General features: G+C 39.5%; 3 protein-coding genes across 3 annotated transcripts in view; 2 read left to right on the forward strand and 1 right to left on the reverse strand.

Annotated features, from left to right (window-relative positions):
- Positions 1-50: 50 nt before the first annotated feature.
- Positions 51-17,006, forward strand: sat2a.1 (spermidine/spermine N1-acetyltransferase family member 2a, tandem duplicate 1). Its single transcript, XM_082148060.1, has 7 exons — positions 51-205; positions 12,000-12,063; positions 12,587-12,638; positions 12,747-12,830; positions 15,438-15,539; positions 15,613-15,653; positions 15,787-17,006. Exons 1-7 carry the CDS (start codon positions 192-194, stop codon positions 15,958-15,960), a joined length of 531 nt encoding a protein of 176 aa, XP_082004186.1. The 5' UTR covers positions 51-191; the 3' UTR covers positions 15,961-17,006.
- Positions 17,007-20,769: 3,763 nt separating this feature from the next.
- Positions 20,770-27,548, forward strand: part of tnfsf12 (TNF superfamily member 12) — an 11,229-nt gene continuing 4,450 nt past the window's right edge. The window contains exons 1-2 of the mRNA XM_082148002.1: positions 20,770-21,552; positions 26,453-26,534. Of these exons, the coding sequence (XP_082004128.1) occupies positions 21,379-21,552; positions 26,453-26,534 (256 nt within the window). The 5' untranslated portion in view covers positions 20,770-21,378. The remainder of the gene's footprint in view (positions 21,553-26,452; positions 26,535-27,548) is intronic.
- On the reverse strand, positions 24,040-25,525 carry LOC309492925 (uncharacterized protein; the record flags this gene model as incomplete). The annotated part of the gene is made up of 3 exons (XM_082161964.1): positions 24,040-24,257; positions 24,489-25,299; positions 25,522-25,525. The coding sequence occupies 2 exons, from the start codon at positions 25,523-25,525 to the stop codon at positions 24,527-24,529; spliced, it is 777 nt and encodes a 258-aa protein (XP_082018090.1). The 3' UTR covers positions 24,040-24,257; positions 24,489-24,526.

Genomic DNA, 27,548 nt, shown 5'->3' on the forward strand with positions numbered 1-27,548 from the left:
AGGAGACGGAGTTAACGAGTGCTGGAAGAACTGTATGAGGAGGAGGGTGTGTGAGCAAAGTTCAGCCCTGAAGAAAGCGTCAGCGATGTACCCAAAAATAAGATTCACCAGGGACAACGACCATTTAACTTTTGGTTTGGTGGAGTGAGAAAATGAATATGTAAATGCTCAAGAACAGATAACATCGAAATATGACGAACTTGCTGTAAGTACACTGACTGATTAGGGAACACTACACCTGTATGTCTTTGTGTGGCTATATTTAGTGGGCTACTTTTGCACTTTTTGACTGGTGTGTGCTTACCTGCACTTACAGTAGGTGGTAGAGCCGTGTATATAAAATATAAATTAATGATAAAACATTCAGTGTGTACATTTACATTTATTCATTTAGCTGACGCTTTTATACAAAGCGACTTACAATTGCTATATATGTCAGAGGTCGCACGCCTCTGGAGCAACTAGGGGTTAAGTGTCTTGCTCAGGGACACATTGGTGTCTCACAGTGGATTCGAACCCGGGTCTCTCACGCCAAAGGCATGTGTCTTATCCATTGCGCCACCACCCCTATGTATATGTGTAGCTTAATTAGTATTATCTTTTAAATTTAAGGTCAAATTTAAATTTAAAGGCCTGTTTTTTACTCTTTATTAGACAGCTTACAAGCTGTGGAAACTAGGGAGTGTTAGGTGACTTGTTTTAAACAATCTATATATAGTTGATTAGAAGGTTCTACGGGTACGTTTACACAACAACAATGTACTAAAAATTGAAGTTTTTCCTTTGCATTTTTCATGTAGGCCTACAGACGACGATATTGTCAAGACGATCCCGTTAACACAGATCCACTAAAACAACTAAAAACGCTGTATGCTTGCCTGGCCAGTAGTTGGCGATGTCACGGTTTAAAGGAACACTACGGCGCCTAAAGACTGAAAATGTAATATGCACAAGCGGGAAGGAAGTCGACCGGAAGTTGAAGCCGGCCGCGTGCCACCATCTTGTAGCAGAACTTCACCTGCTGTTAGCATCCCATTGACTCCCATTCATTTTGGCGTCACTTTGACAGCGAATAACTTTACATCTGAGGCGTTTGAAGACTCCATTTGTCCATTATTTATTTCTAAAGAAACACGACAATGTATAAAATGCTCCATTACCTTGTAGCTTACGTTATGGCCCCGTAAAAACAGTTTTTGTAAAAGTAGGCTAACGATTGCGTCATAACCACGCGACTCTCTGTCGCACAGTAGAGAGATTACCGTATTGACGGGAGGAGAAGCTCGCGACAATCGGGGAGACGTGGAGGCAAAATGACAAAATAATTAATCAGAATACCTAGCAAAAGTTTCTCCTGCTCCTAGCTCATGGACACCTCCTACTCACGATCTCCGTCTCTGCAAGATTCGGAAGGGAATGATTCAGATTTCTCATGCCACAGCCACTAGAAGACAGACGGGTTGCTCACGTCACATCTACGTCGTCAAGCTCAGTTTGAGTCTGCACGTCAGGAACGGAAGTCCTAAGAAATCGCTGAAAATGGGCTTCACTTGCCTCAATTGAGTTCCAATGAGATGACTCTGTCCATTTCTTATACTGTCTATGAATATGCATCACCGTTTTCAAAGATTTGCATTTTACACAGAGACGATAAGGGTATCATGTTCAAAAACTTGCCCTTTGAATTTCCAAAGTTGTTGTATAAATGAACGGCCAAAATATAAAAAGTTTTTAGTTTTTAAAACGTGCCGTGTAAACGGCCCCTATAGTTTCACTTTTATGGACCCACAAAGATTGCACAAAATGTGACAGTATAGACATTTGAGGCAAATGAGACTCAAATTAATTTAGCAAATTAACACCAATGCATAGCAAACAACCTTCAAAGGGTTAATCAGTGGGGTGAGTAATTGAAAGGTTAATGGTCATGGGCCATCAATACCAAGGTTGCTTGTTTACTCTCAAATGGAGATGATGCATCACCTGCAGAATTGAATATGGTATCTATTGCTGTTGTGCCAGAGCAAGACACTTAACTTTAGAGAGGGCGGGGTGAACTTTTTCTGGAATTATTTTACTATAGGCTACAGTATACATCCCTTAACAGCATCTTTCCCATTGCAACCAAAGCCTTCACACTGTGCAGCCGCCCTCAAACTGCTACACACCATTTAGCAAATTGGCAGTAATTTGTTTGTACTCATCTCTTCTGCACTGCTAGTTATGCTTCGCTCTGTCAGTGATGTGTGTATAATGTACTTTTATTGTTTGATTGTAACGTATGATTTCATTTTATTTGTTTATCTCTTTCAATTCCACTGCACATTATTGAATTTTCAACAGCCTGTTTTAGTGAAATTGGGAATCTTGTCTCCTAAATAGTGAAAAAAAAAAAAAAAAAAAAAATAATAATAAAAAAAAAAAAGTGAAATAGAGTCCACAAATAACGAAGATTGAAAAAAAATTATGTGTTTTAATAGTTTCTGGGTTTTTCAGTAGAGTAGGTGAACGTGAACGTGAATTGAGTTAATTCATGCCATGTGTTTAGACTGAACACTGAAAGGAACACTGAGCCCCTGTGTAATCAGCAAATGGGAGGCTTGGGAGACACACCCACCAAAGTACCTTTGGTAGCACAGCAGGGCTATTATACATCTGCCAATGACGCCACAACCCCCCCCCCCCCCCCCCCCCACCCCACACACACACACACACACACACACACACACACACACACAACACAAACACACACACACCGAATGCATAATGAGTCCAACACATTCAGTACAAACACACTGTCTTTCATGTAAACCCAACATGAAAAACAGTGTGCCAGGTTCATTGCACGGTGCCAAAGCAGGAATGACTGAACAATTGTCACGGGTAAATCTTTTGACGTAAACCACTTCATGTTTTTGCCAGTAGGATGGCAAATTGACATGAACAAATAGGGCATCATACGTGCAAAAAAAGAATATATATATATATAAATCCAATGGAAACACTTCTGTATAAAAAGAAATACAACCATTTGTGGATAAAACTGTCTTATCTGTGATCTTTTTGGTTATATCTTTGATGTTAATCTAATGTCCATCAAGTTGTGTTGTTATTTTTAGGGGTGGGGTTGCTATTTGTGGAGCCTGAGAACTTCAAGAAAGCAAAACATAAAAAGTGTTTGCTGTTTTCTTTCTTCAACTCAACATCTTAGTAATCAGAGCAACCACCCACTTTCTGAAAACCTCCATATCTTATCTCACAGACCTCAACTAAAGCTTTCCAACAAAAACAAGAAAATCTCAAAAAGCAGACAGTGCCTGCTCTAAATAGGGAACATTTTCAATTGCCTAAAATGTGATTTGGGCTTTTTCTCATAGCAGGTAGGTATTTAGCAGATGTTTTAACCAGGGGGGCGTTTCCCAAAAGCATTGTTAACCAGTTATGGTCACAAGTTCCAATATAGTTCTTCAAGTTTGTGTTTCGATGAACATTCGCAAACAGCATCGCAAAGTTGTGTGGTTGGAACGACAGTTCTCATCCTGTGGTTAGTAGGTTCTTATTTACATGACATGTGGACTTAATAAATCCTTATTTTGAGCAAAATAAGCTAGCTGGCGTTCAGTACAACATATCTTTTATTTCGAATACATACAAATGTAATTTACGTCACTTATTTAACACATACTACAGTATATCAAGAGATTTAAAGCACTGTTTTTAATAAAGCAATTACAAATATAATTTGTAATAAAGCAAAATAACTGAGCAATTTACATAAGGTCCTCAAAAGCCATGTCAATGAGGTATAGCAAAAAATCTGGCATTAATTAGATCTCAAACAGATTAATTAAAAGAACGTTATCACTCCACCACCTGCGTTTGTTTTCTCAGAGGGGCCTGTCCACAATCCCGAGGGCAATTCAAGGCCCCTGTTCGAGCCGCTCGCAACAACCAACCTTCACCCTCTTTGCTAAAGACCGCCTTTCTGCTTTGGCATCGGTCAAGCAAGTTCGTGACTTGCAGGCACTTTCAGGGGACGCATCTTGCCTCAAGTTCGGGCCTAATGACGGTAAAGTCGTCCTTATACCGAGAGGAGGCCTAAGATGCTTTCCACGCCCTTCAGCACAAGTTATAAGGCTCTCTGCTCTCCCTTCCACTGAGGATGAGCATGCGCCACACCCACTCTGCCCGGTTCAGGCCCCCAGGGCGTACATTGAGCGTTCTAGCCAGTTCCAACCATCAGAGCAGCTCTTCGTGGGCTTCGGAGGCCGCTCAGAGGGGCTTCCAGTTACGAAGCAGAGGCTTTCTCGATGGATAGTGGCTGGATAGCTCCTTGAGTTTGCAGTGCCCTATAGGAGTAAGGGCCCACTCCATCAGGGGAATGGCGGCCTCATGGGATTGGTCTAGCGGAGTGTCCATTGCTGACATCTGTGCGGCGGTTGGCTGGTCCTTGCCATCAAACTTTGCCAGGTTTTAACCACCTGGACGTTCCTGCTCTTCAGGCACGGATATTGTCTGCCTAGCCAGTCCCCAAACTCTGGGGTCTTACTTCTGGTGGCGTCATGCCTTACGGGCTCCGCCACTAGACCCGGGCCCGTCTTACTGGACAAACTTTAAAGTCTCACGATAATTCTCGTTCCAGTTATGTTAGAAACCAAAACGTTATCATTATAGTTATCTTGGTGTGAACAGGGCTTAAGGGTGTTTTGATACTTCAGTTTGCTATGCTTAAGTTGAAGTGGTTTAACCAGTTGTACATGAACGTCTTGAGTTTCACAGTGCTTATTTATTAACATGCACAAATACATTCTTCTGCATGGTGCAGAGTCATGATGCTGATTCATAATGAGGTCAATTACAAATAATTACAATTACAAATATGATTCAAATGCAACAGTGAGAGATATACATAATTTACGCTTGTGGTATTTGATTTGGAAAGACTCCTAATATGCTTCTAACAGTTAATGTACATTATTTTTTAACTAGTGTCTGTTTAGTGAAGTTATAAATCACTTTTTTCAAAGGGCTGTAAAATAAGACTGAGAGTTGGCGTTAAGAAATGTTGGATGTTTTAATTTAAAACACAGAGACATTTATTAGTACTGGACTTTGTCTGCTGTAGCAGATTCAGAGACGGCTGAATATTTGTGTGTGACCTCTGACAAAGCACTGGTGCTAAATTTAGTTAAGGTGAGCGAGCCATAAACAGCATTATTAGATTAGTTGCGACAATTTATACAGCATCTCCCACGTAACACGCTTTGAGTTCACAATGTATCCTGCATGTATGGAGTTTTAACATTAGGACAGCGTCAATCTAATTTCCTAATATACTTCTTAATTAGATGAGTCTTCCTTTTTAATCAAACATGACAAATGCCTTATTTATCTGACTAAACAACACTTCACACGTGCAGTAACACATGCAGAAACATAATATTCTACGCATGAGCTTCTTGTTTATCTTTTTTATATATGGGATTGTTGCATATCTAGTTTCAAAGTTATTGCTTTTTATAGCCTACATTCAAATGCTCTTTCTTTTACCCATTATGCTTTTCACTCACGTTCAATGCCTTGTTTAACTGTTAGATGAATGTTTTGTTTTGTTTCATTTTTATTAGAATTTGAACCATTTAAATTAACGTAACTGTGGCGAGCAGGACGAGGTCGAGGGCCGTGGGAGAACGGCACGAGGCCGGTGGCGTGATTGCAAATGAGTGACACCTGCGCGACGCACCGGTCTCGCATCTCTCACGGAGGAGCGGAAGCATAAAGGAGGAGCGACGACAGTGAAGAGCGAGAGAGGACAGGCCTGATTTTTAGTTCATGTTTTGTTTCTGTTTGTGTTGCCAGCAGTCGTCCGTGAGAGATGCGAGACCGGTGCGTCGCGCAGGTGTCAATTTGCAATCACGCCACCGGCCTCGTGCCGTTCTCCCACGGCCCTCGACCTCGTCCTGCTCGCCACAGTAACCTATAACTATTACTAAAATACATGTTTAAGGAATGATAAGAAAACATAAAGGACAAAAATTTTGTCAATGCCAATTAATATAAACTTTAGAATTATTTTAGGGGTCGTTTACACAACACCAATTTTCAACAAAAAATGTAGTTTCAATATAATTCAATTAATAAAAAAATTTTTTATATGTGTTTTGGCCATTCATTTACACAACAAAGGCTTTTTTATGGCCTTTTGAAAATGACACTATTATCATAGTGAGAAATGGTGACATCATGTGCATGTGTATCACGTAGGCGCGTAGGTTTTTTTTTTTTTAAACGAAGGAAAATCTTTTCCATTTTTAGTACATTGTTGTCATCTAGTCATTCTGTTAAAATATGGTCATTCAACTTGAATTACACTGTGAAACAATCAGACAAATAATCGGCCTCAATTTTAGAAAAGTATAGCAGAATAGCAGTGCTAACACACTACGGCACTCACACTATCCCAAATAATTCCCTCAATGTTCTTTCTTGTTGGCGTGAGTATGTGTGTGTACACACTGTCCATGAGTGCCTCTACTCATAGTCTACTGGATGTGTAAATAACACATGCACTAGAAAATGTACATGTTTGTTTTGGCTGCAAACACACTCTGAAGAGCAGCTATTTCTGCTCAAGAACACTGCCCAGAGGTCAGTTTAGTGTGGACAAGAGTCCATGATCAAATAAGGTTTAGATGAGGAAAAAATCAAACATTTCTGAATGGCTCACTCACTGACTGAAACGGTTAATGTCTAACAAAATATTAAGTCTTGCGCTGGACGGCCCAACACGTCCAGCACGAGTCACTGTGTGTCACATGACTAATGCGTCTGGACGCTGCCGGCCAACGTTTATTTCCTCACTCAGATACGGCAGCGATGACAAACAGTTGTTCTTCTCCTAATAAGGGAAAGAGGAACGTTAGTCCTGAACACTGAATAACTGGTTTTTTCCCCCTTTTCCTCACTCTTGAATTCTCTTGCGGCTCAGTTGCATCAGCTAGCTAGATTATGAGCTCATTTCCCTTTTTTTATCTGATCTATGTACGGTATATATATAAAACAAACAGAAGACAACAAGCTATTAAATAACTTGCTTAATTGTGCTTATTTTACAAAAACGCAATTCAACTGTAATACTGTCCAGCTAGTAGTGATTTTACATGAATGTCAGGGGTTTTCAATTGATTCTACAGGCCTAATATTTATATGACCATTCTGGTGTGAGGGTAGCTACATATTTTTATGTATAAAGACCCAGTTTATACTGGAGTGTGAACAATTAATTAAAGATGCAAAATATTATGTTTAGTTTTGTTTCTGTTATGTTAGGCTATATGTTTTTTTTAATACTCAGTACTGTACTGTTTGATGTAATATTAATTGTTTTTTTTATTGTTTATTTATTTATTTAAAGTATTTATTTAGTATGATAATTAATTTAATATTTTTATTTATTTATATTTATTTTTTATCATTATATATATATATATTTTTTTTTACATTTTATTTATTGCATTAAAATTAAAATATTATATTATTTTATCATTATTACGTATTTTAATTAAATTGGCTCTTGATGTTTTTTTATTTTTTATAAATGTTTTAAGCATGTTTATTTAAGCATGTTTAATCATGCCACATTTTAACTAATGAAAGCAGCCCAATAAAGATACTTGTAAGAATGCCATCACGTCATAGACTAAACAGGAAAGGAAGATGTTTCCTGTCCAGCACAGGAGAATGCATTATATAGTATAGGCTGCGAGCGGACCTTCAGATGATGTTATTTTGGGTGTAGACAGTTGTTATTTGTGCACTGTTTACATTTTGCATTTAGTGTACATTTACATTGTTTGCACTGGCTGTTAAAAATCCTCAATTTCTTTCACTGTTTGGATCAGTCGTATTCTACATAAAGGTTCTTGCATCCTATGTGAAGAGTGACTGAGCCTCTGTTTTTCCATCTGGTGCTCTTTATGAGGTGTGTATAAAAGGACTTAGGCTACTGGTTGTGACGTCAGAGCCGTTATTTTTCCATGAATGCATGCGTTTTCTAAGCGCTGTAGTAAGAAGTGTTAATGTCAGTTATATAATGGTTCTTGGCGCTGTACTGGTACTAATGAGCCTATATGCCGGGGCACCATGTGGCGTACAGAAAAAAGCTGCATCTATTTTTTTGCTCTTTCATGTCGACACACCTTCAACATTTTCGTACATCTGTTGATCACTCACAGGTCCTCTTTACGTCAGTGTTGTCCTTGACATTTCAGGCACAAATTGAGATGTTCAGTGTGTAGTCCTAAAACCCAGAAGAGAATTAACTTGTTCCAGTCATGGTTTTCAATCCTAACCATAAGTTTCTGAAATTTACTATGGATTTATGAGGAAATGATAGGTCTGTGGTTAACATTACTCGAAGAGAGTTTTATGTGTTGTTTATTAATTACACTCAGTTATACCACAAATGTGTATTTTGAAGCAGCTGTTTTGTTTTTTACATAAGTTGCACGTTAGTTCCTATGGAGCTCCAAAGGGGACGTGGTGGTGGAAAAAAATATGAGATGGGAGGAAAAATAATAAGTCAATGCTTTAGTGAACGCAAAGTTTCTCGGGGGAACGCAAAACTTTTGCAAGAGATTTTTCCTCCCATCTCAATTTTTTTTTTCTTCACCATATCTCTTTAGGGGCTCCGTACTAAAGACTTCAACTATACACAAGAATGTTGATGTGTTCAGGTCATGTCGGAGAGATTGTATTTACGAGTTGAACGCACATGAGTGCCACCACAAAGTCGTAAATACTAGTGGGAAGCTCAGGATTTCTTTTGATCCCTGACCTTTAGGAGTTGGGGCCATGTCAGTGAAAAACATGGAAGAATACCATAATTTTAATAGGAATTAAGCAGTGACATTCTCAGACTTTTTTATTTAAACAAAATAAGAAAATTGGCTGCACAAAATATGATAGCATTGCAATAAAACAATATAAAAATATGTAACAAAGTTTACAGTGGCTTCATACATTTATTAAAAACATAAAGCAATACCTGATACCTACACATTATTGGATTTTTTCTTCTTTAATTTGAGTACTATATACATATGTGTGTATGTATATATATATATATATATATATATATATATATATATATATATATATATATATATATATATATATATATATACACACACACATATATACATACACATATATATATACATACACATATATAATATATATATACATATATATATATGTGTGTGTGTGTGTGTGTGTGTGTGTGTGTGTGTGTGTGTGTGTGTGTGTGTGTGTGTGTGTAGGCAGGCTATGTATATGTATGTATATTTGTTTGGTAAAAGAGAAGGAAGGCCGCCATCTTGCTGCGACAAAAGTGACATGACCAGCTGAACTTCGTAAACACGATTTCCTAACTGGTAAATACGAACTTCCCAGGAGGGCTTGAACGCACCACGTGAGTTGACGAATCAGACAACATTGTGGTCATTACAAAGTAACTCGAAACTTGTGCTTAAAAAACGTGGCCAATTATATAACTGTGTAATTTAAAAACAAAAGCTATTAAAACGTTAGAAATGTGTCGACGTAATGTGGTACCTAATTAACACGTAGCCCATTTTGTCTGAAGATGTTGCTATTGTCTGGCATTCTAAGATTTTTTCGCCCTCACCTGTCCATTCAGCATACTCATGATACATGTATTGATTGTGTATATATATATATATTATACACACACACACACACACACACACACACAATTAGCTCATATATATATATATATATATATATATATATATATATATACACACACACAATTAGCTCATATATATATATATATATATATATATATATATATATATATATATATATTACACAATTAGCTGTTTCCGTCAGAAACCCACGCGCGCTTATCCCGTTGAATGGACAGAAGCGCGCGATCATTCACTGGCGTGACGTCATCACCTAAAGATCATGAGTCGCTGCATGGAAAACGGCAGCTTTTCCCCCTCGCTTTCGTTAGTCAGCCTCAGACAACGGTTCAGTCAGCAGCGCCCATTACTTCAACACTGGACCTGTTTTGAGTGGCACGAGGCCAGTTTCTGAGAGCGAAATCTGAATATAACTGTTCAAATGAAAGCATCCCCACCCTGTCCGTCTAAGTAATGCCTGAGCTGAGCCAACGAATCTATATTTAGCAGCATATATACAAACTCTGAAAATTCAGTTTACACCCCTGAGTTGAACAGCGACTTTGTGGTGTGGAATGTGTGGTCCTATTGTCCAAGCCTTACATTTAATGAGCTAATGCAATAATGAATGAAAAAGCTCAAGGAAAGCTGTTATCATATTCATATTATGAGCTGGTTATGCAATCTAAACACTGAATTTAGAATATATATGCTTGTAAAAGTCAATATGATTCTAGATACCCGTACTTTTATATTTTATAGATATATTTATGTTGCTATATAAACTGTTCAGTCACATAATACATAGTCTATACTTTATTTACAGTATAGGGTTAGAAATAAACTGAGAATGAAAGGCATTTGAGTTTACATGCATTACAGTTTCAGATAGTTGCATCAGATATAATGTATTAATTACATTTGAAATAAACAATAGGTCATACCAAATAAGTCTATCTTAATGAATGTAGGCCAGCTGACGTACATTTGGAAGACTTGTACTCAAGAAAAAAATTATGTTCTGCTTTCCTTATGTTTTGTTCAAGGTTATTCCAGCTTTAATATTGGTTGAATATGTGTCATATTTGAATGATTCATGAAAGAATGTGTGAGGGTGAAATAGTTTGGTCACTGCATCAGCACAAGCTAATAATTAAACCACACAGTAAATGGTGATATTACTAGTAATAATGAAAGTAACTGTTAAAAGCTCACTGATGAACCTTGAAACACGCAGCATTATTCAATGTGTTGACGTAATTTCCGGTGAAACAGGAAGAGAGGGCGGGACCTATTGAACAGCTCCTCCCATTTAAAAGCCAATAGCGTTTAGTTTATATCACAGCTCGACTAGAGCCGTTGAGCTCAGTAAAGCCGCAATTTCCTCATGATCTCCTCCATATTGCTTTAAAATATAGCATTTTGTGCAGAATTCAAATGGGTCCGATATGTTTTGTGGTCTCGCGCATATGATCCGCTCTGTGCTATCGTGTCTCTGGACTGGAGCAGACTGTGTGCGCGCTGTGGCGGTTCACGTGATACGAACGAGAAACCAGACTCCCAATGAAAAGCATATTTACACTGTCTGAATTGTTCCCCTACATAGTGCACTATATGTGCCATTCACCATGTAGAAAATAGTAAATGTGTGAACAAGTGACCGATTTTAGCCACAGCTTCAGCGTCTATTTATAATGAAGGGGGCGGAGCTTAAGCTTCTAGAGAGCATTTGATTGGACAGAAAATCTGATGAGAATCTGAAGTGATGTCATCAAAATAATTGATTTTGGGAATGAGACTGTAAGTTTTGAATGCTTACCTCTTCTAAATGAGAATTTTGTCATTATTTTTGACACACTAGCTTATAGATAACAGTAAGGCTAACATATTCATACTAAAAGCCAAAAACCTCAATTCTGATTTCATGGGGACTTTAAATCAGCTGTCATGAGTCAGCTATGAATATACTGTACGGAAGAAATGTTTCTGTGGAACAATCCTTCAAGCAATGATGTGCATATATTCAGATATGTCTAATAATAAGTGCCTGATAATACACACATTTTAATCCACTGTTTAACGGTTTATTTACAACAATAATTGTAAATGGACAATAGTGATGATGACAGGACCATATTATTATACATGCAGATGGCGCTGTTTCAGCAGTTCCGTCTCTAAGTGCCGCGTGAGAGTCAGAGCAACATAAACACATCTCTTCCGTTTCATAATATTCCACGCTGACAGACACTCAGATTTTGTTGCTCAGTGTGTTATTATTGTTGAACACAGGATGGACTTCACAATCCGGGCCGCCACGCTCGAGGACTGTAAGGATATCTCGCGGATGATTCTGGTGAGTCGAAGCGCCCGCGTGTGTCTATTTCTGACGATTTTAGAACTTAAAGAATTGGAACACTCATCTGCCGCGTCACCGACAGCATGCGCAGTCTTTCATTATCCTCCAACCTCCGTTGTTTAACGTGTAACGTGCGTATAATGGCATCAGTGTTGATTGCTGGTTTACAGTAAGCCACATTTACTTGACACTCTGTAATCTGACACTTTCCTGTCGTCGAGCGAAGTGGGCGGCATTTGAAATGCTCGGGAACGTGCAGTAGCCTTCACCTGTCAGCCGCGACTTTTGTGCGTTTTGAATGGTGGATCTGAATGACGTCATATTAATGAGGATGAAAATCAGATCATATCGTGTCCACTACAATAAGCAGGCCAGTGTCACGTCATGGATTAAATGTACCTCATTATTAATAAATAAATACATAAAATAATTATGCACTTTGCTGATGTCAGAATAGTGAAAATTGGCCCAGCAAAAATCAAGCCATAAACTGTTTGTATTGTCGAATCCTTTTAACTAGGAACTGGCAGAGTATGAGAAAGTTTCAGACCAGATCAAGATTACTCAAAGAGGTAGGTATGATTGTCACATCTCTTCAATACAAATACAATGATTTGTTTGGAATAATTCATACTGTGGATTGTTTGGAGCTGGTACCAATCATACAACGTTTACTATAGATCTGGAGCAGGATGGATTCTCCAAAAACCCTTTTTTCCATGGAATTATTGCTGAAGTGCCAGAGCATCTTAAGTCCAGGGATGGTGAGAAAAAAGAACTGCCTGATTCAATATTTATCTTTGATCAACAATCCTATTAAAACTTAAAAATGCTGTCCTTCTGTTCTGTGTTGCTCTGCATTAGGATACACATTTGTTACCTAATCTGGGCATGTGTGTCATGTCTAGCCTGAGTGCATTTATGTTACATAAGCTTGTTTGCCATTTTATTCTCTGCTTTACCTCTCCAGAGTTACACACATACAAATAAGAGGTTTTGTACCATTGAAACATCTTATAAGTTTCATGGCTTAAAACATCCTCCTCATTATAAACAAATCCATTATTTAAAGCTATAAAATAAAGCTCCAAAAATGGCTCATACACCAAAAGTATTGGGACAACCCTCCAAATCATTGAATTCAGGTGTTTCAATCACTTCCATGGCCACAGTTTTATAAAATCAAGCACCTAGGCATGCAGACTGCTTCTACAAACATTTGTGAAAGAATGGGTCGCTCTCAGGAGCTTAGTGAATTGAAGCGTGGGACAGTGATAGGTTGCCACGTGTGCAATAAGTCCATTTTCTCACTACCAAATATTCCACGGTCAACTGTTAGTGGTATTATAACTGGGATTATAACTGAAATTGCAAAGGCTGCGATTATTTTTGACACGCAGTTTGTCATTGATGTACAGCTCTGTAAACGCTGCTCCATCTGAAAGCACTGAGTTTGAGTCACTTATAAAAACATCTTTCCAAACATGAGAAGCATTTATGAACCTCTTGTCCAACAAAAGATATTTAATAACATGCTGCTTTTACTCCAAACTCACTTCATAACGACAGTTGAGCATCCTTCTGTGAGATGAAGTGGCTTCTTACACAAAATAATGCATTCGTGTGTTTATTAGTCATGTTTAATCAATCAAAGCGTTTCAATCTTCTGTTTATTCAGCTACAGCCATGATGCCCATAGGGATCTCCTGGAATGATGTGCTATGGTACTTCTGCTGCGGGGCATATTTGGTGTGTCTGCGTGAGAGCACCCTCTGGCGTTCAGATGGAGCAGCATCTACTACCGATGAGCCGCACTGCACTGACAAGCTGCACATAAAATAACCGTAGCCTTTGCCAAATTGCGTGCGGTTTCATTGCGATTAATCGTGCAACCCTATTTATAAAAAAGTGGAAGCAATTGGGAACAAAAGCAACTCAGCCATGAAGTGGTAGGCCACATAAAATCACAGAGCGGAGTCAGAGCATGCTGAGGCGCACAGTGCGCAGAAGTCGCCAACTTATTAGTCAATAGCTACAGATCTCCAAACTTTGTGTGGCCTTCAGATTAGCTCAAGAACAGTGCGTAGAGAGCTTCATGGAATGGGTTTGCATGGCCGAGCAGTTGCATCCAAGCCTTACGTCACCAAGTGCAATGCAAAGCGTTGGATGCAGTGGTGTAAAGCAGTGGAGACGTGTTCTCTGGAGTGACCAATCAAGCTTCTCTGTCTGGCAATCCGATGGACGAGTCTGGGTTTGGCGGTTGCGATAGAGAACGGTACTTGCCTGACTGCATTGTGCCAAGTGTAAAGTTTGGTGGAGGGGGGATTATGGTGTGGTGTTGTTTTTCAGGGGTTGGGCTTAGTCAGTGAAAGGAACTCTTAGACAACAGTTTGGGGATGGCCCCTTCCTGTTCCAACATGATTGCGCACCAGTGTACAAAGCAAGGTCCATAAAGACATGGATGAGCGAGTTTGGCATGGAGGAACTTGACTGGCCTGCACAGAGTCCTGACCTCAACCCGATAGAACACTTTTGGGATGAATTAGAGCGGAGAATGCGACTTCTCGTCCAACATCAGTGCCCGACCTCCCATAAATTCCCATAAACACACGCCTAAACCTTGTGGAAAGCCTTCCCAGAACAGTTGAAGCTGTTATAGCTGTAAAGGGCGGGCCAACTCCATATTAAAACCTACAGATTAAGAATGGGATGTCATTTAAGTTCATTTGTGTTTAATTGCAGGAGTCCCAAAACATTTGGAAATATAGTGTATATTTACATATGATTGCCTCCAGAGCACAACATCGATGATCGTATACATCATCGCACCATAGGCCCCGCCCACTATCGTTCAGTTGCTTAACAGCTAGCGTTTGCCTACATTGGATGTGAGCATTAAATCACATCAAAAGCAAAACCATTATAATTACTAACGCTGTCTACACTAGATACAGTATTCAGATGCGCGTTCACTTTCTGACACTCGAGTCTGTCGACAACAGGAAAAATGAACGAATGAAAGAATGTTAGCTTGACACGTCCAGTTTAAACGGCTTGTTTGTGTCTCTGTACAGACTTCAGAAGGATCCCAGCGTCAAAACAAGTGTATCGTTTATTAAAATAATAAAAAGAAATCCATATCATGACCCCATTAAGTTAATTTGCATTTGCATATGCAAGGTAGAATAGGAAACGAATTAAGTACCAAGCCAAATGTGCTAATGTGAAGGGAAAAAAAGAGCAATAAAGGAACACATTACTGATATTGTGGTGAAAAATTATGTTTTGCAACTTGATATTGTTAGCTCACGTTTCTGAGTTTTGTGTTTTTATTTTAGCCATCAAGCTGACAGAAATGATTCTCTTGACAGGTCATACCAAGGTTGGTTACTCACTGTACTTCTACACGTACAGCTCATGGAAAGGTCGGGCTGTGTACATGGAGGATCTGTACGTGATGCCAGAGTTCAGAGGTAAGGAAACAACACCATGCTTTTGTTTGAATGTAACATAAACCGATTAATGATTTTCTGTGCGTATTTCCAGGGAAAAGCATTGGCAAGGCTCTGATGGCCAAAGTTTCCCAGGTGAGTTTATTTACACTAGATAAATACAGCATGTGCTGCCGGTCAGAGGAAGCTGTTGAATCTGTTGTGATTTAAGAAAACTGTTTGTTAACTGTGCACAAGTTGACATGTTGGTGTTTATGATCACCCTCAGCTTGGTCTGGCTGCTGGTTGCACTCAGCTGAATTTCACTGTGCTGGACTGGAACAAGTCATCTCTTGACTTCTACCGAAAGCAGGGCTGCTGGGATGTGACCTCCGACCTCGGCTATCACTGCATGCGCTGTGAGGGCGATGCCCTTGAACACTTAGCACAGGGGGACCTTTAAATTTTGAAGCACAATGACTCCCCTGTCAACCCTAGACCAGAGCCACAAGTAACAAGTTGTTTGATAAGCACAGGAAGAGAGTAATCTGTCAGTTAAAATGGGCAAAATGGATTACATAACCATGCTCATCTCCTAAATCAATTTTCTATATAGACGAGAAACATTACAGAGAACAACAGCCACCAGATGCTGCATATTTATGTTAAAATGCACATGCATTATAATTTCAAGTGATACTGATTCATTTTACACATTTAAATTGAGAAGTCTGGCCTAACCAAAGATTCAGAAGTGCACTGTTGTGTTATTGGGAATCGGATGTATTGGGAATATTATGACATTGTCAAGTGAAGTGAAATTGTTACAGTTGGTACTGTTACCTTTAGATGTTCTATTTAAATAGTCATTTTAGTGTTTAGCCATGTATGTGTCATTTTATTTGTACATTTGAATATGTGTTTGCTTAAACATCTAGTCAGTCTAGCTCACAAATCCACCTTATCTAAAAATATACACAAGTAATGTTCTTAAACTGTGTTGCAATATATGGGAAATTGATTGGTACACAAGAGTCGCAGCCACCTAGATGTAGATGTGTCCGTTTACGTTTTACATGCACAGATATGAGCCACACACTTTTCTCATCTAACATTTGATAACTGTCACCAGACATTTGTCAGTCATAACAGAGAATAAGCTCACCAAAACTAGAGAAATGCACTACAATTGTAATTAAGATGAATCCTGTGTTATTGGTTAGTGGAAGCATGGTTGGATTTTGCTTTTCTGAATTGATTTTTGTGCTTTTTTTTAGAAAACGGATATATTTATGTTTATTGCCAAAAGGTCTTTGGCAAGAAAATCTCGTGCTGTTACAGAATACAACACAAAAATGAACAACATACAACTTATAAGTACCTCAGTCTATAAATTAATGACCTGCTAGAAAGAAACTGTTATTTTGTAGCACTTAACTATAGCTGCTGTATCCAATGAACTGTAGAATATGTTCTTTCAGTCATCAATAAAAGAACATTTGTGCGTTTTTTTGTTTTGTTGTTGTTGTTGTTGCATGGGTTTTAACTTGCCTAAAGGCCCGTTCACACCAAGGACGGTAACTATATCGATAAAGATATAGTTATAAACATAAAAGAATAGAGTCACACCAGCTATAACGGTAAGACAGAGGAACAATTTCATTGGAATCACTTTCGGAACGGTTTATACCAGCTGATGAACTGACAGCCAATCAGAGTTCATCCTCCTTTCAGAGCTCAAGTAGTAGACGGCAAAACTGCAACACGCGCTTGGAGTAAACAGAAATATATTGTGTACTGGTGTGGAATTTATCGTTCTTGGTGTGAACGGGTCTTAAAGGGTTAGTTCACCCAAAAATGAAAATTCTGTCATTAATTACTCACCCTCATGTCATCCAAACCCGCAAGACTTTCGTTCATCTACGAAACACAAATGAAGATATTTTTGATGAAATCTGAGAGCTTTCTGTCCCTCCATTGACAGCTACGCAACTACTACTTTGATGCTTGACGTTCATTAAGAGATCGTAAAACTATATATGAATTGAGTGGTATAGTCTCTAACCTGAATTTAGGCTTTTATTCACATATAAACATTCATCAACACACGTCAGATGTGGTAAACTGAAGCTCAAGCATGTTCGCTTGAAGTGCAAGAACCAATGAGGTTCATTCCTGTGCATCAAGTTTGAGCATCAGCAAGAACCAATGAGGTTCGTTCGCGTGTTAAATTCAATCTGTTCATCATATAAAGCAATCAAGTCTCTTCAGAAAATTTGAAATAGACCCATCAATTCTTGTTGATTAGTTTTACGATCTCTTAATGAACTTTTTGAAGCGTCAAAGTGTCAGTTGTGAGTCAATGGAGGGACTGAAAACTCAGATTTAATAAAAAATATCTTCATTTGTGTTTCAAAGATGAACGAAAGTCTTACGGGTTTGGAACGACATGAGGGTGAGTAATTATTGACAGAATTTTCATTTTTGGGGGAACTACCCCTTTAAGCCTTTAAAAAAGTGTGAACTAGATTAGTGTTGAAGAAAACTATGCATGACTAATCATAAAATAAACAGAGTTAATGCCAACAAAGTTCACTTTTAAATCAATGACCATAAGATAAATTGTGGCTGAGAGGAGGATTCACATTTGGCCTTCAGATCACTACATTTCTAATCTGCTCAAACGCCAACATATTTCAGTTTCCACACCTTAACCAACAGCGACATCAAGTGTTCACCCGGAGAAGTGATAAACGATATACGATTAGGACTTTTCCAGAGCCCTTCACTGAGGAATTCACGTAGTAACAAATGAGAAAACAAATGTGAAGTACATATGTTCCTTTGTTTAATCCATTAAAATCTGTGAATCAGACGCAGGCTGTGATTTGCAAATTTTCTGACTTATAATAATTCATTATAACTCATTGCCAGGAAACAACCTGTTGTTTATGTCTTATAATGGAGAGCAGAACTACACACATCTTCACATATTTTTATTTCACTGTTTATTTTTGGAAACGATGATTAGACTGCACTACTTATCATTTTAGAGACCACATTTTCATAAAAATGACAACAGATTTTAAGAAATAGCCTATTCAACATATTACATTTACGATTAAAAGATTACCCAGCTCAAGCAAACAATTTACATGTCATTTTAAGTTAATACATGGTAATATTTTAATAACCACTGCTAATGAAATAGCACACACATAAAGTTAATTTATAGCCCTATACTACATCACATAGCTTTATTCAGGTTACATAAAGAATCCAAAATATGTATTGATGGAGTATTTTCATACGAAATAGAGCCTGATATGTTGTTTAAACAAAATAAGATCATTCTGGCATATGCAAAAAATTATAAAAAAAATATGTTTTACTATTAAAGGTAGGGTAGGCAATTTCCAGAGCAGCTATTTAAAGCGGACCAGCTTTGAAAGCATGAAATCCCACCCTCCCTTCAGAGCGTCTCCAAAGCCACGCCTCCTTCAAAACACATGAACGAGTACAGCAGAGTCTGCAAAGCGTCAGAGACGAGAGAAAGCGTTAAACTACCTCATGATGTGATGATTGTAAGCTCAGTTTTGTTTGTGGATCTTTCAGTTATTAATGCCTTTCTGTTAATTTTCGAACAAATATATGTATAAATAAAAGAAACTACCTCATGTCTCAAAGCACATAACATTTCAATAATAATGAACATAACTTAAAGAGCGCTGACCTGTATCACCTGACTGCTGCAGATTCATTTCGGCGTTGATGGTGTTGCCATTGAAATGCATAAATTCGAGTCACAAACCGCTCTTGAGTATAACATCACGGGTTTCCTTCTCTTCCAAATTACTGTAGTTATGGTGTGAACGCAGTATAAGCTCGTTGTTTTGGTTCAGGAGGAACTGTGGCTGTCCCAATTCAAAGGCAAACATTTCTGTATATAATAAAGAGTATAAACTATATATAATCACATCTTAGTAAGATATAAGTCAACATTTGAACTGCTTTAAAGTTTTAGATTTATTTTTACATTTGTATCAATAGATATTTGAGAAAGCTGAAACCCAGTACTTGCGTTTAAAAGTGCAATGCGGCAATTTCTCAAAAAAAAAAAAATCAAAAAAAAATTCTGTTGTCACTGGCGTGCAATGAATTCTGGGATAGGCAAGGCCGTGAAGGATCATCTGCTGTATCCTTGGTTTCACAGGAAACGAAATCCGCATTTGGAGGAGCCTTTGAATTGGGACCTTCTTCGTCGCGCCACAGTGTTTCAATCGTTCTTTGAAGGATGCAGCCTCTGAATTGGGACGCAGCTTATGGCTGCTGTTTCGGTTGTGCTGCTCGGTGACTGACGTCTGTCTAACCCTGCATACCAGAAACACACTGATTATGTGTGATGTATGTGTGAGCAGGTGCGCGGAGGTATGGAAATATATACGCTGACAGGTAAATAAAAAAAAACCGTAAATTGACATTCCCACAATTCCCAGAGTGACACTACACATTTGATGTAATTTTTGTTTAAATAACTGTTTCTTCATAGTTTTTCTTAGTTTTTTTTTCTAATCAGTTATGTACATTAGGGTTTAATGTTTCATTTAATGTTGTTAAATGAATGTTTATTGCATTTTTAAAATTTCATGTGTGTTACCATGATGGTTTTTAGTGTTTGTGTGAATGCCACTGTACAGCTTCTATATATTAGTTTAAACTTTCTCAGCTTGTGGAAAATCTACTTTTGATGAGCTTTGATTCATCATGTGATTCTAATCACCATTGTGATTTGTGATTGTCAGTGTAATACAGTGGTACAAAACAGGTATTAGTACTTCACTATGTCGGTAAATTAACAGTATATCAGATAATAAAATACGGTTTTTTTACTGTAAATATAAGTTAAGTCTGTAAAACTTTTTTTATGGTAAATTTCTGGCAACCACAGATGCCGTTTTTTTTACCGTTAATTTAACAGATTTTTTTTTTTACAGTGTACAAAAAATAAATGTGTTGCCTTCCAATACATTTAGACCACTTAACAAAGTGATTGCTATCAGGATGTGAAGAGACTTTCAACCAAAAATCGCCTACCCTGCCTTTAAGTTGACCTTTTACTGAATTTTTATTTTCATTACAGGTCAGAATTAAAAAAATATATATTTTTCTAATGTTTAATGTACTACTTCCCCATGTACAGATTGTAGTGACAGTTAAATCTGCACTCTTTACTTAGTCCATGGCCACACTCCTTCTAGAACAACCAGCTCAACCAAAAGACACGCGGAAAAACGCACTTGTTGATTTGAGGCAGGACAGAGCTAAATAGTATTTCACTACAGAATAAGAATACTTGGCAGCGCACGAGGGGGGGAAGGAAATCTGTTTTCCACTGCTGTGCAGGACTCACTTCCCTGCAGTGCATACTTGAGCACATGGACGCAGAAGTGCTTTGAAATGACACCTCTTATGGACTAGACCCTGATCTATTTATCAAAGAGAACACGAGGAAGTCATGCCAAAGAATCAGGTCTCAGGAAGATGCGAATCAAATCCAAATCCCACAGTATTGCTGTGCTGCTGTCAACCCTCTGCACAAGAATGAAAGGAATATTGCTATGCCATTTGGGCCAGCTGCAGTTTATGCAATAAACGCAGACAGTTCTCCGTGTATCAAAGCACTGCCAGGGGCGACTGGTTTGCTGGGGTCAGTCTTGCAACGTTTGCAACAGGGTTCGCGTTGACCGCGCGCAGCATCGAAGTTGAAGAAGCTCTCGCGCATGAGACCTAAACCAGAGAGGCTCAGAGATGTTCTCGTGGAATATGGACAGAATGATTGACGTGGAAGCTTCAGAACGGTAAACGACCCGTGTGCGCAACAATGCAGCGATTTTTCCAGAGGAGACGGTACCGCACACTGCGCTTGGTTTGGGCGCTCATGGCCGCGCTCGCGCTGTCACTGGCCGTGTGCAGTGCCATATTTACAGTGTGGACTTTGCGACAAACGCGGGACCTGTCGAGGTCTTTCCAAACTCTGCAGGAGCGCTTAGAGCAGGTAAACGCAATGGCTCGCTTGCTTTCTTTTTTGTCTCTAAAGTGCATGACAGATGGATGCATGCATGCATTCTCAAGCACATTTGTCATGCAGTTCACACTAATCATGCAGTGATTTTGCAATTACGCTATTGTGGTCCTGACCATGAAAGCCGTTTGCAAGCTCTTTTTTAGGGAGGTATCATGAGGAATGCAAGCATATAATTTCGAGGCACTTGATTATCCAAACATTCAGCTGCGGCACCGCTGGGGGTCTGCGGGACGCGTTTTTATGACCCTTCCAGACTTTGCGCGCGGGGTGCTGTGAGTTATGGCCTATTTAGTTTCTAAAGTCGCTGCCAAGTGTGATGGTTTTGTTGCCAATTTTTCTCCATGTTTAGGGCAATTTACTGGAAATCTTAGACTACTTGGCACGAGCGCGTTTCGAAGCATCGTGTCTCTGTGCGTTTGTGTAATTATGGTTAAACGATTTGCGACTTGTAAGCTACCATTTAAAGCCTTAGCATATACCTATGGGCAACTTTTTCATGAGTTTTTCTGCCTATGTGGACGAAACACTACTAAAGTGTTCTGAGAGTGTTCCTGCGCAACTCAGCACCGCTACTGAGCACGACCAGTTCGATTCCAGAACAAATGACTCTTATGAACCGGTTCTTTTTAAGGAATCAAATTATACAGCGTGACCAGAGCAATTACCTCACGAAGGACTCTTGAGGTCCGGTTCTTTTTAGTGAATTAAATAGAAAACACTAATGAATCGGTCTTAGCAGTTACTGAATTAACGTGGTTAATGAATTATCAAACGATTTGAGTATTGCTGTAGCTACTTTACGCTCAATTAAATTAATTGCTCGTTCGTGTGACAAACATGTTAAAAACAACGACGAAATAATGAATGAAATACAACATTTTAGTGTTTAGCGAGCGGTGAGTTTTTTTCCAACCGGGTTCGAAAGCGATTAGTTCACTTAAAAGATTCGTTAAAAACACAGATGCTTTCACGAAGGAAACATCACTAATTCAAAGACGGGCTGAATTCAGAGACGCAAAATTTGTATAGTGTGCTTATTTTCCTACCTTATTTGTAGACTAAATTCATTCTCCGATCCTTCTTTGTGAACTTAAAGTAGAGTTCAGAATGATGTTAACTAACTGTTAGCTAGGTTTTCAATCAATGTTGCCAGAAAATATGTTGGCTACTTTGTGTTAAAAATGTAGGTAATATGTTTTCTGGGGATTTTCTGAATATTTTTGGTTTGAGAACAGAAAATCAGAAAAACAGTTACACTCTAAAAAATTATGGGTTAGAAACAACCCAATTTGGGTTATTTGGCAACCCAGCACTGGGTCAAAATTGGACGAACCCAGCTGGTTGCGTTAAATGACCCAACATACTGGGTTGTTTTATTGAACTCAACTATTGATTCAAATTACTATGGCTTAAAATGAACCCAAAATCACACAGAATTACTAGAGAAACAACACAGGCAACTAATTATCGAAAGGTGAAAATGTATTAGTGAGCAAGAACACCCTGTACATGTGTATGAGTCAAAAAGTGCAGAAAAGCACAACAACTCAACAGTTCTACAGTTAAATAAAATTGCTTTTTAAAAGTTAAATATTCAATAACTTTAAACTAATTGAAAACCAATTTTTTCACATCCTGTCGAAAGCTGATATTACCAAAATCTGAGCCGGTGATGGGCCGCTGTTTGGCGGAGGGAACTGCGAACCTCAGAGCTGAAAGATATCGTGACAGGCTCCTTATAACCTGCACATAAACAAACATTACAGAGTTCTGAGAACAAATTTTAACATCCAAATTAATTAGAATCAGTATTATGACGAATAAAAATCAGTTTAGCAAACGACTGATTGACATCTCATCCATGTATGTTGCGTTGCATTAAATAAAATGATTTACAGCACAGTAAAGACTTTAAAGAAATAAAATGTTTACAAAACCATTTTACCGCCAATTCGGCGGCGTTGAGAACTGCTCTCTCCTGACGAGGATGCAAAAAGCCAGCATTCTGTGTAACTCAACAGCTGGGTTGTTGTAGCAAAGCCCCGCTGGATTGCTGCATCGGAGGGCGATTGGGGAAGGGGTGTATTGTTTCAACAGTCAGTGAGATTGACCCAGCCACTAACTATGGAAGCTTGTTTCTGTCACAGAACTAAAAAATAAAACAGGTAATTGCGACTTTTTGTCTCACAATTCTGACTTTTTGTCTCACAATTGTGTTTACATCTCGCAATTCTGACTTTTTATCTCAGAATTGTGTGATATAAAGTCGCAATTGCGAGTTATAAAGTCCAAATTGCATAATACAAAGTCGCAATTGTGTGTTATAAAGTCAGAATTCCGTGATATAATGTTGAAATAAACTCGCAATTCAGATTTTTTTCTCAGAAGTGCATGTTTTATATTTCGCAATTCTGATTTTAGAACAATATAAACTCGAAATTCTGAGTAAAAAAGTCTGTCTTTTTTTCCTTAGAATTGGACTTTATAAATCGTGTTTATATCTCACAATTCTGAGAAAAGATGTCAGAATTTTAAAGATATAAATTGCGTGTTATAAAGTCAGAATTTCGAGATATAAACTTGCAATTACGAGAAAAACAGTCTGTAACGGTGTGGTGGTAGTTGAAGGCACAAGACGAAGATGAGGGTTTAACACAATGTTTACTGGTAAAATTCTGAACAGAACAGGGAGTATAAATACACAGGGTGAAATAAGGAAACTAACTAGACACAGGTGGAGGAAGATGAACTAATCAGGGATTAACAAGAACAGGTGCAGACAAGACAGAACATAATTGTGACATTACGCCCCCCTCGGAAAGGCACATCCTCGCGGCGTGATGGCAACAAAGTAAAAAAAACAGAAAAAGGGCGGAGGCTTCAGCAGAGGGCGTGGAGCTGGGGACGGACTGGACCCTGGGGACCTCGACCACAGGCACCATGGTTACACAGATGGGGGGAGGAGCCAGGGTGGAGCTTGAAGTAACTGGCAAGACGACAACCGGGAGCCGATCGACGGCGGAGGCACCCCGGGTGGCAGAGGAGTCAGCGAAGCTGAGTGGTTGATGAACCATGACGACATCGCCGACCTGGAAGATGGGAGCTGAACTGCTGACTCACGGGACTGAGATGGTGACGTGGGGATGGATGAACGGGGTGACGATGTGGTGAGGGAGGCAGACCGGGAAGTCAGAAGAAGGGAGGAGTCCAGTGATGCCGAAGGGGTGCAGGGTGATGGTGCACCCCGAATCCCGGAAGTCCATGGCTGCAGCTGGGCGTCGACCGCTGGAGTGTCGAGCGAGCCCAGCAGAGCTTCCAGGCAGACGGACCGCGGAGGCGATGAAGGAGTGGTGGGTCGAGGTGAGGGCGACGGGCTGACAGGACGAGGTAGCGGTGTGGGCCTGGAGGCCTGAGGTGTAGCCGGGGACTCGGCCTCACGCCAAGCTGGTGGAGGGGAAGCCTGAGGCACAGAGGATGAGCCGCACGGAGTGAGCGACGGAGGCAGAGCCGAAGAGCTGGACCACACTAGTGGTGCCGACGGATCCAGGGGACTGGCCGTGACCAGCGATGGAGACGGGACTAGGAGGTCAGGCAGGGATACAGGCTGCAGGTTTCCGTACGGGACTGGCGAGGAGGATGAAGACTCGAGGGTGGGGACTTGGGAGGGAATTGGATCTGCGGACCACAAGTCTATTAGGTCCAGATTCCTTCCTGGCTCTGAGGTGGATTAACTAATCAGGATTAACAAGAACAGGTGCAGACAAGATAGAACATAATTGTGACAAAGTTGTTTTAATTCTCACAGTTCTGACTTTATAGCATGCAATTCTGGCTTTATATTTCGCAATTCTGAGAAAAACTCACAATTGTGAGATAAAAAGTCGCAATTATCTTTTAAAATGTTTTATTCTGTGATGGAAACAAGCTTCCATAACTAACCCATGGGCTGGGTAAAACAAAAACTACCCAACCATGGAAAAAATAACCCAACAGGCTTAACCCAGCGTTTGGGTAGAAAAAAAGAACCCAGATTTTTTTAGAGTGTACGGTTTGGCTTCAGCTGCATTCATCTGTTTTGTAATCAATATCTGGCAACAGTACATCCTTTTTTCCACGTGGGTGAGCAATTCACTAGAGCTATTGTGCATAGTAATTTAATTACTGCATTCACCCCAAATCTTTCACCCTTAAAAAGCACAAAAAGCATTGCCGTGTTTACGGCTTTGCAAGATGATTCTAACTTTGTCCTCTGGTGCACAGTACAGTTAGGGTGCACTCCCGAACTCTCTATGGTAAGACTTCATCTGCATGGAGTAGATTGAAAGTCCAGATGGACAGGTACTCACTTCACTTCTAGGCTCAACCGCAGTTCCTGTTGCCAGACATTTGTTAAACTGCTGACAAAGCTTTCACGTGCTCGTCACATTGTTTGTCAGCTTTTTCTTTTCCACTTAATTTAACGTTTCCTTTTAACACAGAAGCATTCCCGGAATGTATTACATTAAAAAAAAACGTACAAGGTGTTGTTACTGGTTTTCATTTAGGGGAAGTGGTTGACCTATTAAAAACTTGAGTTTCAGTGTTTGCCAGGCTTCTGGTGACTGTTTGTTTGTGTCTCTCAGGAACGCCTTCAGCTTGGGTTTGATTATTTCAAAAGCTATGACTACTGCATGGGTTACCCGCAAAACGCCAGTTAATAGAAGCCAGCAGTGTTTTTCTCCCCACTGGCCTGCCCGAACTTGACACACACTTTTATGTTCCAGCCACGCTGGTGTCGTCTGTCTCCCATATCTGTCTGCAAAATCTGTTGAGCATGTTGAAAAATGTTATTCTGTCTTCTTCTCCCACTCATTATTTCTCTCTCTTGCAGGTGAATATGCAGCGCAAGGCCATCTTCCAACTCATCCTGGAAAAACGCGAACTGCTGGAGAGTCGGAGGTTCCGCAGAGATGGTACTGAAGGACATCATACGTCATAATGTCAGGCATGAAGCCAGTTATTGAAATCCATTCAAAGCACTTGACTAGTAAAGACTGAAAAAATTATCAGTGATTATGAATGCATTAGAGAAATCACAGATTACTCTTTGAAGGAAATTGAATAAAGATGCAGATGTACAAACACGTAGCCGTAAAACTGACACATGACAGCTCTTGTCAGAAAACCTTGGATCACCTGCAGTCTTTCCAGCTGCAGAAGGATGATCTTTGCACAGAGTATTTACAGAGACCAAACCGTTTTGGACACCAAGCCACCTTGGGTAAACCATTGGGCATATGTTTCCAAAAGCTGCAACAGGAAACAGTAGGCAGAAGGCTGAATGACAGCAGAAATTACAGGTTTGAGCTGGATGGACACGCACCCGGCAAAACCCAACTGGCACAAGGACCGCAAGGGCATATTGGTTTTAGCAACCTTCTAAAACAAGTGACCCCTGCACTGAAGCCAGAAATAGCTTTAATTAGCAAAAGACTTGCTTTAGCTCTGTTGCAATTATGCGATAAGACATCCCAAGGCCATTCTCCCGAGTACATGGTGGAAAAAACAGTGCCAACAGGGTAAAAACAACAGAAAGTGAGGAGCTCAGGCCAAAAAGATCAACAAAATAGACATTAGTGTTGAACAGACGGAGCTTCAGAAGTCTAATGAACAGCCGCAAGTCTTCAGCTGACACCTGACAGCTGTCTGATTTCAGAGCCAAAATGCTTATCCACAATCATTCCTCAAAATATATTGTTTTCCTAGCCCAGAATAGTGCCCCTTAGGGACAGTCACGGCTTCAAGTTGAAGCGGTCAGCCAGAAATAACAGTCGCTTTAACCATTTCTGTGCGGCTCCTTTTGAAGTCTGAGACGTAGGTGATCAGTCAATGCATATTTTGACGGACTACCGGGAGTTTAGGCAGCTCCCCTGAGGAGAGATTTCCAGAGTCTCTGGAGAGGGACAAGAAAAAGAAAAAAAAAGAAT

This window comes from Leuciscus leuciscus (genome assembly GCF_965113295.1).
Source record: "Leuciscus leuciscus genome assembly, chromosome: 2".
NCBI classification, from domain to species: domain Eukaryota; kingdom Metazoa; phylum Chordata; class Actinopteri; order Cypriniformes; family Leuciscidae; genus Leuciscus; species Leuciscus leuciscus.

What these genes read in the sequence shown, in the direction of transcription:
- sat2a.1 (XM_082148060.1), top strand. An exon ending in ATATCTCGCGGATGATTCTG is followed by an intron (nt 12,064 to 12,586) that starts GTGAGTCGAAGC and finishes CCTTTTAACTAG; the next exon opens with GAACTGGCAGAGTATGAGAA. An exon ending in CGTGATGCCAGAGTTCAGAG is followed by an intron (nt 15,540 to 15,612) that starts GTAAGGAAACAA and finishes GCGTATTTCCAG; the next exon opens with GGAAAAGCATTGGCAAGGCT.